This window comes from Phalaenopsis equestris, unplaced genomic scaffold, assembly GCF_001263595.1.
Source record: "Phalaenopsis equestris unplaced genomic scaffold, ASM126359v1 Scaffold000773, whole genome shotgun sequence".
Lineage (NCBI taxonomy): Eukaryota > Viridiplantae > Streptophyta > Magnoliopsida > Asparagales > Orchidaceae > Phalaenopsis > Phalaenopsis equestris.
Genome location: NW_018165213.1, coordinates 40,146 through 52,704, shown reverse-complemented (window position 1 = coordinate 52,704; position 12,559 = coordinate 40,146). Strand labels below are relative to the sequence as shown.

At 34.5% G+C, this 12,559-nt stretch overlaps 1 protein-coding gene across 1 annotated transcript in view; it reads right to left on the bottom strand.

The window, feature by feature from the left end:
• Positions 1–1,485: 1,485 nt before the first annotated feature.
• The window catches only part of LOC110031130 (V-type proton ATPase 16 kDa proteolipid subunit-like), a 35,523-nt gene continuing 24,449 nt past the window's right edge, over positions 1,486–12,559 (bottom strand). Inside the window, exon 3 of the mRNA XM_020734197.1 lies at positions 1,486–1,876. Coding sequence (XP_020589856.1) covers positions 1,744–1,876 — 133 coding nt within the window. The 3' untranslated portion in view covers positions 1,486–1,743. The remainder of the gene's footprint in view (positions 1,877–12,559) is intronic.

Sequence of the window (12,559 nt, the reverse complement as noted above, 5' to 3'; positions counted from 1 at the left end):
TAAACTTCCTTTTCAAGCATCGATAAGAGAGATCTTCTTGGCATCATCCTTAATATTTCATATATGAGAATCATAGATTCTGAGGAGGACCCTATGTGAGTCCTAGAGTGGGTAATGAAGACAGTTTCTCTTATCTTCGCTATTATCGTCGTCATTTATTTCTTTAGTTAACTAATTGTTGCATCATAAATTCTTTAGTAGAATCCAGTGTTCTCTTCTAGTGTTTTTTCTCATACGAAATGTGTCTTAATTTGAGTATGAATTTCATGCTCACCACAAGTTTTAGAATATAGAATCCTTTTCAGACTTTATATCCCAAATGGTTCGTGGCTCACACAACCTAGGCTAAACCTGTGAAGGACGAAGATGGGAATGGACTGCCCGACGACTTTGCAAAGAACAAGAATAAACTCTTTCAATCAAGAGAAAAGAAAGATGATAGAAAAAGGATGTGACCCCTTAAAGGAGAGAGATCATATCAATTTATAGGGCTTGAGATGATGACTCTATCTCATCAAGTTACAAAGAAAATGTATTAAACGATTTTAATATAATATGATGTCTATCCACATCATGTGTTGATGTTAAATTGTTACGGTATCGATATGAAATGATCATAATTAGACACGACATGCCATCTACTTGTTGGTAGTTGAAACCAGAGAATTGATGTGCAGTAGAGGTGCTCAGCCTGTAAGACTGGTTGGTCAACCCGTCCCAACAGCTAGTACGTAACACTAGCAGCTGTCAGGTGAGTTCGACAGGTCAACTCGACAAATCAATGCGACATTTGGCCCTCATCAGGTGTGTTTGGCATGTCAACTCGACAGTCGATAGACAACTTTGTTTTGAAAAAATAGACTTTCTGAGCTCATGTGACCTGTTAAAAACCCCCTTCAGCCTATGACAACCATTTGTGTATACAATAAAAAACAGACTTCTGAGCTCATATGACCTGTTAAAAACCCCTTCAGCCTATGACAACCATTTGTGTATACAATACATAATAGGAAAATGTCAACGGTGCTTATATGATCAAATCGAATAAATAGTTAATGATTCAACGTGGTTCAGAGATAGTATGCTGCCGATCAAATAGGAGCATAAAAAATAAAGAAGCATTGAACTTAATTGGATTACAATTACAATTTAAGAAGTGTTGCATAGAAGAACTAGAAGGGTTATGAACTCACAAACTAGGATACAACAAGATATACGCTGTTCTTATGATAAAAAGGCATATATAGTCCCGCACATTACACAAATGAATCAAATATTTAAGGCCCTCTGGGTTATGTTTTATAATCAGGTGAATTGGAGAGCATGTTATATTTCAGTCGCAATGCATTGACATCTATTGGGAAAAAAATTTTGGCCCAAATCTCATGATTATAGACCATCAAAATCGAGAGGCAAAAAACATGGTTATAGTTTGCTTCATCACAATAAAAATTAGAAAAAACAAACTGTGAAATTGAACAATAATTTGAACAGAGATCCAAACCATAACAGTCAATAGTTTTGGTAACCAATGCCACAACCCTCTTACTGATAAGATTGTCAAATGCATCATGAAAGGCTTCATTTGATAATGATACTCCCAAAAAGACACAACAAATCTATAAACAACAAGCAGACAAGAAGCTCTCGGTAACAATTAATAAATACAGATGATATAGATCACAAAGCTGGAATCAGTCTACAGATGCAAAGCAAGGATACAGCCTACAAACTTGTTTTATGTTAATCCGCACGAGATTGACCAGCCCGAGATGAGAGGATGATGCCAACAATGAGACCGTAGAGGGCGAGTGCTTCGGCAAAAATAAGAATAAGTATCATGCCTACAAAGAGTTTTGGCTGCTGAGCATTAGCCCTGTGTCAATGAACATCATTAAGCCATAAAAATTACTTAGTATTAAACAAAAAAAACATTATGTATTTATTCTTGTGAAAAAAAGCATTGCTCAAAAATAAATTAAAGAAATCTAAAAAGATATGAAAATAAAATCTATATTTTCTCTCCATCACTGTGTGAGCCCGAAAAACGCAAAAAAAAACCATTTGGTTCTCACGTCGCGGCGGCGGCGTTAAAAATTTTCATTAAAATGCGGCCGCAGGTTCGACCCCACGGCCCACATTTCTTCTCTCACGGCCACGAGCGTATTTATCCGCGACCCCTGTTCTCACATTACCCCTCTCCCGCGAATCTTCTGCCCTAGGTAGATATCTCGCGTGGATCCGATGGCTATTTTCGGTTGTGAGTGGGTATTCCGGTGACCCTTACATTCCAATCCCTCTCCTGTTCTTTCCTTCCGCTAGAATTTTGGTGGTTTGTGCACTTTGTGCTCTGCGTGGTAGAGGTAGTCCTTCGTTTTTATAGATCATTTTGGGTGGTGGTTATTTCAGTTGGTGGTTATTCCGTTGAGGTGTGTATTCTCTCATCCCCTCCCCCTTTTCTTTTTCGGCTCGGTTTGGTGGTTGTGCGGTGTTCCCTCTTATTCATGTCTTCTCCACTCTTTACTTCTTTTCTCTCTTCTCTGCGTGGTTGTGAGCACTACGCTGGTTGGTTTCATCTCTTAGCTCGGTTTAGATGGTTCTTTGTTTGCTCATTTCTGGTGTTTTTCGGTTTGATATTCTCGATTATGTGTTTTTGATGTTTTATGGTGATCTTTGGATTTTTGGTGGTTTACCTTGTCAGCAATGCTTCGGGTCCCCATGTAAGTGGTCTGTTTGATTTTTTGGGAATTTGGATATTTTTATGAACTTTGATATTTCAGTGGGAAATGGATAATTGGATCGAATTTGGTGATGAAATTTTAGGTGGTTTTCGGTTTTAATTGGTGCTTTGCAGTGATCTTTGGATTTTTGGTGTTTTACCATTTAGCAATGCTTCGGGTCCCCTGTAAGTGTCTTTTTGATTTTTTTTTTTTTTGTGCTCATACTGTGGGTAATTTGGATATCTTTATGAACTTTGATATTTTAGTGGGGAATTTGAAAATTGGATGCTGGATGGAATTTGATGCTGGAATATTGGCTTGGAGTATGTGGTGTGGTGTGATTTGTGTTGTGGAAGTTGTGTTGTGGTGCGGTGGTGTTGGGCTTAGAGTTTTTCATATGGTTTGTGGCGTGGAGGTTGTGGCGTCGAGGTTGTGGTGTGGAGGTTGAGTAGTGTTGTGGTTTGTGGTGCGGTGGTGTTAGTTTTAGAGTTTGTGGTGTGGAGGTTGTGGTGTGGAGGTTGTGGTGTTTGGAGTTTGTGGTGTAGTGTGGTGTGGTTTATGGAGTGGAGATTGTGTTGTGGAGTGGTCGTGTTGGGCTCGGAGTTTGTGATATGGTTTGTGGTGTGGAGGTTGTGGTGTGGTGTGATTTGTGGTGTGGTGGTGTTGGGCTTGAAGTTTGTGGTGTGATTTGTGGTGTGGTGGTGTTGGGCTTGGGGTTTGTGCTGTGGTTTGTGGTGTGGAGGTTGTGCTGTGGAGTTTGTGATGTGGTTTGGTTTGTGTTGTGGTGTAGGTTGTGTTGCGGTGGCGTGGTTTGTGGCGTGGTGTGGAGGTTGTAGTTTGGATTTTGTGGTGTGAAGTGGTTTGTGGTGAGGAGATTATGGTGTGGTGTGGTTTGTGATGTGGAGGTTGTGGTTTGGAGGTTGTGGTGTAGTGTGGTGTGGTGAGGAGTGTGTTGTGGTGTGGTGTGTAGATGTGTTGGTGTGGTGTGTAAATGTGTTGGGTGGTTGTGTGGTGTGGAGGTGCTGGTTGTGGTGTAGATGTGGAGGTGTGGTGTAGAGGTGGTGGTGTGATATGTGGTCGTGTTAGTTTATGGCTTGGAGCTTTGGGTGATGATATTGTGACCTTACGATTTTTCTTTATTTTGAGATATTGTTCCATTCTTATTAATGTTAAATAGTTCTTTTCATCATAGTAATGCAATGATTAAGACCAAAGAGGCTGGTGCACCTGCAATATGGGACAAAGAAACAAATATAATATTTTGTGACATTTGTCTCAAGGAGATCGATATGGAAAATAGGCCTACAACCTATTTCAACAAGTTGCGACCTTACGATTTTTCTTTATTTTGAGATATTGTTCCATTCTTATTAATGTTAAATAGTTCTTTTCATCATAGTAATGCAATGATTAAGACCAAAGAGGCTGGTTCACCTGCAATATGGGAAAAAGAAACAAATATAATATTTTGTGACATTTGTCTCAAGGAGATCGATATGGAAAATAGGCCTACAACCTATTTCAACAAGAAAAGACGGCAAAATATTATCATAAAATTTATGAAAAGTACAAATAGAGAGTACGATATGATGCAATTAATAAACAAGTGGGATCAGCTCAAGAAGGATTGAAAAATCTACAAAAAATTGAAACGAGGGTCAACAGGCTTGACGTGAGATCTGGTAAAGTGAATGACTGATGCTTCCGAGGAGTTGTGGGTAGAAAGACTTACGGTCAGTATATTTGAAATGTCTCCTAATTTTGTCAATTTTTATTTTGTTTTTAATTTGAACTAGATATTATATGAATTTGTAGGCAGTGTCTGCTGCAAAAAAATTTAAACTCAGTGGAATCAATCCTGCGCATATATTTGGGGTTGTTGTGGCAACGAGCAACAATACATGTGCCCCTAGTGAGATAAGGTTTTGGTAACACCCCTGACAGTTTGGGAGCCGACCAATCAGGTGATTTTGCCCAAGGCTCCAGCTCAGACCTCTATGAACTTTTCCATGAGTCATTCTAAGCATTGACGGGTTGAAAATAAAAAGAAAATGGGAGCTATTTTCCTTAGAAACCAGATATTACAACTGGTGGCTTCATGCAACAATGAACTGAACACATCTAAAGCAGCTTCTATTAACGAGGTTCTGCAAATTTTGAATGCAACTCCGAGAATTTTGAGTATTTGTTGTAATTGTTTTCGATGGAGTTGCTTAAAGATTTAACCTGGAGAGATTTTTTCATCAAGACGCCAAATGACTGTAGGTGGCGAACCTATTATAATTTTATGAGCTTCTAGAACATTTGAGAGACTTTTTATTTACAATCGTATGAGACATTTATATTTGTTTATTGTTCTTCATTTTGCTTTGATATTTCAACTGCTTGGAACATGAATTATATTTATTCATTGATGCTTATATCTTTATTGTGTTATTTGTAACCTTGTATGATTGTAGTTAATTCATTGATGCTTCTCTATTAGCCACTACGATACCGATCTACATGGATGTAACCAGAGAAATACACAGAAGGAGAGTTGCAGCTATCGTATGATTGATGTATGAATTTTGAAACTCATACATAGAACGCTCTCCTTGCATGACATTCTCATATACTGAGGACAAATGGGTTGGGGAGTTTCATGTGGGCCACCAAACGAGATTTAGCGATATGTTCCACATGACACAGGTGATATTTAATGATCTGTTGGAGGAACTACACAGAAAACATGGACTACATGGCTCTTTCAGAATAACTTCGTCAAAGGTGTTGGCGATAGCCCTATACATATTATCGCAATGATTTCAACACACCTTCAAAATAATTTATAGATACTTCTCAATAGGGTTGAATGCACTTTTAAGTTTTTCTTCACAAGTCATAAAACCAACAAATTTCACGTTCAGACGACCCCCACAGAGATTTTACATGATGCACGAGACATGTTCTTGAAGGTAACTTTTCCAAATTATTACATTAAATTAAAAAAAAAACATCATAATCATGTAACCCCTTCGTTATCTTTTTAGAATTGTATCAGAGCAATCGATGGAACACACATTAATGTGTATTTTCCAAATAATGAGAAGATCGCATTCATCAGTCGTTGTAGGTCCCCGATGTAGAATGTCATGGCAGTATGCAACTTCAACATGTGATTCACATCATGACCAGTTAAGAGGGCAGTATACATGACAGTCAATTTTTCAAAGCCGCAATACGGAATAACAAGTACAACTTTCCACATCCACCTATAGGTATACTTGAGATTGAGCTACTCTCCTAATTCATTTTTCTCGCAATCCTAATACAAGACTCAATAGTATAGTGTGGTAGAAAGAGCTATATATAGTTCTTTCTACCACACTATCTCAGATACTTCTGATTCCACATTTCATTTCAAACTTAAATAGAGTTTAAAACCCTTTCATTTCTTCAATCATTGAGAAAAATGAATAATTCAAGTTTCATTCAAATTAATCATTTTGGCTGACTGTTTTGACGTATATGATAAGTAAAAAGAATACAACTCATTTCAAGTAAATACTAATTAGTTGATGTTGGATATCCATTGCAGCGAGAGTAGCTCAAACCCTATCCTAATACGAGATACCGCATACCTGACTTTGAGCGATCCAGCAATGTAATGCGAGACAAAAAATGTTCAATAAAAGACATTCATCATTACAAAGTGTTACTGAGAGGATTTTTGGTGTTTGAAAGAAGAAATGAGTTATACTTCGTGATATGTTATCTTACCTGTTTCCCAAACATGTGAATATTGTGATCGCCACAATGGTTCTCTACAATTACATTCGGCGGCTCCTTTCCACAACAACATCGACTTCCATAGGACGTACAAGGATCATGAGCATGTCTCTGTCGATGCATTTGAGTATTGTCTTGGACATTTATTGTCATAGCTTGAGAATGATGCTCCCGAGACTTATAATAAAGATGGGGAAGGTGTACGGGAGATGACAGAGTTGATGGAACGAATTATGAATGCGACAGTAGGAGGGTAGTAGGAGGGTAATTTGAGTATTCAATATATTATTATTTGCATTTTATTCAATATTATTTGTATTTTATTAAGTAAATGTTTATTTCATTTCCTATTTTATTTGATATTGGTTGTTTATATTTTTTATGTTATTTATAAGTGTGTTTTTTTTCATTTGCATTTCTTTCGTTTTTTTTATGGGTTTGAGAGGACCATGATGAGACGTTTGATTTATTTCTTTTCCTTTGTGTTACATGTGAAATTCTAATTAAGACAACCAAGTTCCTCTTTGATTTTCGGTGATGTTGTTTTTGAGATTCTTCTGGATGATCATTTTTGGTGATATGCATATGTGATACAGACGAGCTTGATATTATGTAGATCAAATGCAACTGATACACCAGAAAAATGTGCAATTTTATGTATACATTTTATGCTTAAATTTAGTGATATTGCACTTTAAAAAAAAATTTCATGTTTTATTATAGGTATATTAATTCTAGGTATTTGGAGCAAAAAACAAGCAAAAATAAGGAAATTCGAGATCAAAATGCACTTGCGCCAGAATCTAGAGAGGAGCGTTGAACTCCAGTAAACAGACGCCAGAAGCCCCAGAGACGGTTATGGACAATTTTTTGGCAGTTTTGACTATTTTTGAGATGTTCTAGAAGACTCTAAGTAATTAAAGCGCCCCATGGAGTGGTTTAATGTATCTAGACATATAGAGAAGGCTCTTGAATGAAGAGATATGTCTCTTGGATGAAGGGATTTATCTCTTGGTGTGAAGAGATGTGTCTATTAGGAAAAAGGAGGGATTTTTGAATTTCTTTAGAGGAGGGGCTGGCGCCTCTTAAAAAAAAGGAGTCTTGTGGAGTCTTTGAGGGAATAGTCTAGTCAAGTCTTGTGAAGTCTTTGGAGAGTCTTGTCTTGGTCGAGTAGAGTGAGTGAAGAGTCTAGGGTTAGGTCTTGTGTGTGGAGAGGATTTTCTTCTACAGTTGTAAGAGGAGAGGGAAGGTGTGAGGTTTCTTTTTCATTACACTTCCAAGAGAGAATTCAGTATTGATTGTAAAAAGAAAAAATGCTTCAAGGAAATATCAAGGGATTTGTTTGAGGATGAGTCTGATATAAGTTGAATTTTTTTCTTTCTTGTTTTGTAAACTTATTTTTATATATAAAATATATGTTTTGTTGTATCTTTCTCATGAATTCTGAGTAGCTTCTTTGTTTTTTTCCCTACTTCCCTACCATGAGATGATTTTTTAAAGAATTAATATTGTTGTGCAAGGTTTTAAATGTCAAAAAATTGTGATGATTGAAACTCTGGTATTCATTTACTTTTCAATCTGACTAATTGAAATGTTAAAACTTGTTGAAAAATATAAGATCCGAAAGAGCTATATTTTCTATAACAAAGTGATAATCACATTCAATTTCATGGATGAGAATGTAGTCAATGGGGTTGAGTGCAAATAAATAGAAAAATACAATTTGATGGCGTAGTATTTGAGATTTTAGGGTGACTAAAATCCCCAATTTGGTATAGTTATTTGGAAACTAAAGCGAGATGTTAACCTTCAGGCGAGCGGAAGTGGGAGCTCTGAAGTAAAAGCCAATATCCTCTCAGTCTAACCACGGATTTAGGGATCACTCTGGATTAGTCAATAATCTTTATGCACTCGATAGAGGGTAAAAAAATATGATTTCTCTTATTTGACACAATACAAATTTATATAATTTTAAATAATTTTAATTACTTCACTAACCATAAACTCATTGTAAATGGGTAGAATGTTTTCTTAAATTTGAACTCTTCATCACAAAACTTCGTTTAGTCTTAGTAAATTTAACTTTGAAGTTCAGAAGATAATTTAGGCAACTTAGTTCTTTTAGTTACATTACCATTAACACACATTAAACTTATTTTTGACCTGTTTTTATTGAGACTTTATAGTTTGAATATTGTGTTTTACGTTATTATCATAAGAATTTCCACCTCCCTGTGGGGTCGATACTTGGGACTCCATTATAGCCCTTTATTACCTAAGTGATATGTATACTTGTGTTTGCAAAGTAGTCACTATTTTAAATTGAGAATATACATTAAATCACTAGGAATGGTGGCTCAAAGATTTTATAAGATAAAATATAATGAACTGAAGTAACTATTATTGTGATTGATATGCATATTTTCTTGTTTAGCTGCCTTGTGTGTGCTGAAGTGTTAAAAGACATTTACAACACATACACATAGTCTTCGCCAGCAAGTTTTCTTTTGTGTCGCATCAGCAAACAAGAACCCTTTTTTATAAGGTCTAATGTCTTATTGTAGTGATAGATTCGATGGTTGATAAACTGAGTTTTCTATGCCCTCACACCAGCACAAAACTGCAATTAATTACTTCTTTTATTAATTTTTATTTATTTTAATACTAATGGATTGTCTTTTAAAACATTCAGGAAAGATGAGCTCGAAGATTTCTGGTACCTCCCCAGGATTGTTGTGCCACTTTGGTAAGTCACGTCAGCCACATAGTTACAAGAGACAGTTTACAAGTGCCCACGGAGAATCACGGTTGTGACTTCTTCCGGTGAGCGGATAGGCAAGACGATTCCACTGCCGAGATGATAGGATGGAGAGCATCCCAAGAGAACGACCTTACTCATGACATACACCGTCTGCATTTTAAAAATAATATTATCATATTAATAAATATTATTTTAATAGTCTTTTTTATTATTTAGTAATCATGATACTCACTGCTAACTGATGTGTATATCTTATTTTTTGTACTGTTTCAAAAAGAATTTTTCCTTCTAAAGTATGAAATATATTGCTATGACAGTTCTGCTGTAAACAACATTACTACAGGGGCAGAATAATATTTGTCCAGAAATAGTTGCAACACAGCTGTTTTCAAACTGTAAAAAACAAACAGTCAGTCAATTTATCCGCAGCAGCTTCCTGTGGTAGCTTCTGCGCAGCAGCTTATTAATAAGCTGCAACTGCCCCCAACAAACCCTAAATCCTATATAAAAAGCTAGAGATTATTTACTTTAAATGTCACATCCCGAACTCAAACCTATAGCTTTTATCATGAGAACTGCATAGCATGCCATTTTGAAAACTCTTTACTTAATACTCAAATTTCAAAGGAAAAAAAAATTGTTCATTATAATGTCTTTGGTACAATATAAAGCTTCAATGATTTCAATTAAAAAAATCACCTAATCTTATTGCGGCACCATAAATGATAACCATTAAGGTGAATCATACTAAAATACACCAAAAGCATCCAAGGATCGCATTACTCTACTTTCTACGCCATTTCGGCTACATTACCAACCGATAAGACATAGACACCATGAGTTGCAAGCACAAGTTCTTAAAGGCTTGTCTCATGAGCTCGCAGGTACTATAATAGAGAGAAAACCGATAGCAAAAATGCCACTAAAGCCATCATATTTCAGCTATTTTTTCAAGTTATCATGACAAGTATTTTTTTGATCTCGTTTTTTTTTACTTTCTGCCCATAGAAAAATTGCCACTGTAACTCTTTAACCAATAAAAGCGTAACAATGTTGACAATCACAAACTATAAGAAACTCACAAAAAGAAACAAGCAGCTCACTAAAAATTTTTAAGGATCAAAACAATAAATACAATGCTGCCTCTAAATATGTAGACATGCGGCCAAAACAAATGATTGACACACCAACAATAACACTACAAAAAAAACCACAACTAATCTCCTTTTGATAATACCCCGATATACGATTATTTGCCTATTAAACTTCAGTTCCATGCATAATCACAGTTATTAAAGCATGAAATATCAATATCCCGTAGCTTCCAAAAAGATGATTGAGGGTATATTAATTAACTTTTTAATAAAAGCACAGAACAACCATTGCCAGTCCCACAATGGACCAAAAATATATACGAAAATTAATGTTAGATTGATAGCTAATTATAAAACATATACCAAATCTCTTGAAGTGAACTTTTATTTAATATTTTATTATTCTCATTCCTTAGAAGGGACGCCATAATCAAAACATGTTTCGGCAAGAAGTAGGTAGGAGTTTCCAAGGAAATCAAGTGTGAATGGCTTGCCACAACTTGCTCCTATTGTGACATTTAGATAGGCCAATTACGGCATGCCTCTCACGTGACAATCACTAGCCCAATAGTAGTAAAAGGTACCAAGGGTAACTAGACTTAAAATAATATAAAAACGATCATATGGAATTTAGGGACTTTGAAATGGGATGGACAGAGAGTTAATGAAAAATATGATAAAAATTGAGAATTCATAAATTTGGACAAAACTAGATGAAATATGTAAAAATACACAAGAAATTAGGGGAAGATTAAAAGCTATTATAAGCTAAGAAAGTTAATGACAGTATAATTGTAGATAGAGAATTTATATGTTAAAATTGTTGAGGCAGATAAAGTCGGTAATAAGGCAGCCTAATGTTAGTAACATTAGCATCAATAGAAATATTAAAAATATATTTATTGCTTGGGCTCCTCAAACTTGATTAGGAAAAAGTTCGAAAAAGTTATTTTTAAAAACAGATGGATGAGCTAATACAAAATGTAAAAAGGGAAAAGAGGATATCTATTGCTAGTAGGGCTGTAATTGAGCCGAGTCGAGAATTATATCGATTGAACTTGACTTGATCGAATTATAAGTTGTTCATGTTCAATTTAAGCTTGAGCTAAGCTTTCACATATATTCTCATACTTGTTTAAAATTATTAATGATCATAATTAATTTCTACTTGATTTGTTTATCTTAATTGAAAAAAAAATAAATTCAAGTGAATAATTAATTTTTTATATAAATTTAAGATTTTGATTTGTCCTTAATTTTTCATATAATGATAGTAAACAAATTAAAAATTTGAACGAGTCCTTGATTTTTTCTATAAAATTATTAACAAATGATTTTACAAATATAAGTAAAAAACAAATAAAAAAATATTAATAAACATTTTATTGGTTTATACCAAATAAATAAAATAATATATAACTTGTAACTAAGCTTTCTTGTAATTAAATAACGTATATAATTAAAAAAAAATTAGTTCATTGAAAGAAAAAAATAAAAAAATTGTATTAAATTTATGTACATAATGATATTAAATTATGTTACTGTTAAATATATTAAATAAATTCTAGTTAATTAAATTTTATTTAAACAAATTTTAGTTAATTAAATTTTATTTAAATAATATATCATATAAGTATAGAATATTTAACAAGTTATTTTTTTAACAACAAACGAGTTTGTTCAGAAACAATAATAAACGAGTCAACTATGTTCAAATTTAGTTCATTTAGAGTTTTAAGAAAATGTTCAAACTTGTTTAGTTACTAATTTGAACAAACATGATCTAGTATTAATCAAGTTGAGTTCAAGATGTTCATCAAGTGCATTAGTTTATTTACAACCCCAATTGCGAGTCACTAAAAGAAATATATAAATTTTAGTAGAATAAACTAAAGATTCACAATACATTCAAAAAGAGAGAAAAGTAGTATGGGAGAAACTACATCTGATTTTGTGGTTGCATTAAATCATCCAGCATTGAAGACATACTTTAAGAAGCAAGACGAGTGTTAATTTATTTTCAAATGTGCAACCACCAAAATCTATTTGCAAAAAGTATAGAGAAAGAAATAAAAAATAAATGCCCGAGAAAATGCTGGAACTTGAGAGAAGAAAAACATTGAAGATGAGTTCTTGAAAGACAAACTAGAAGTCTATAGTTGGAACAAACTAGACATGCAACAAAAAAACTAGTTAGGTTATGAAAATTACAG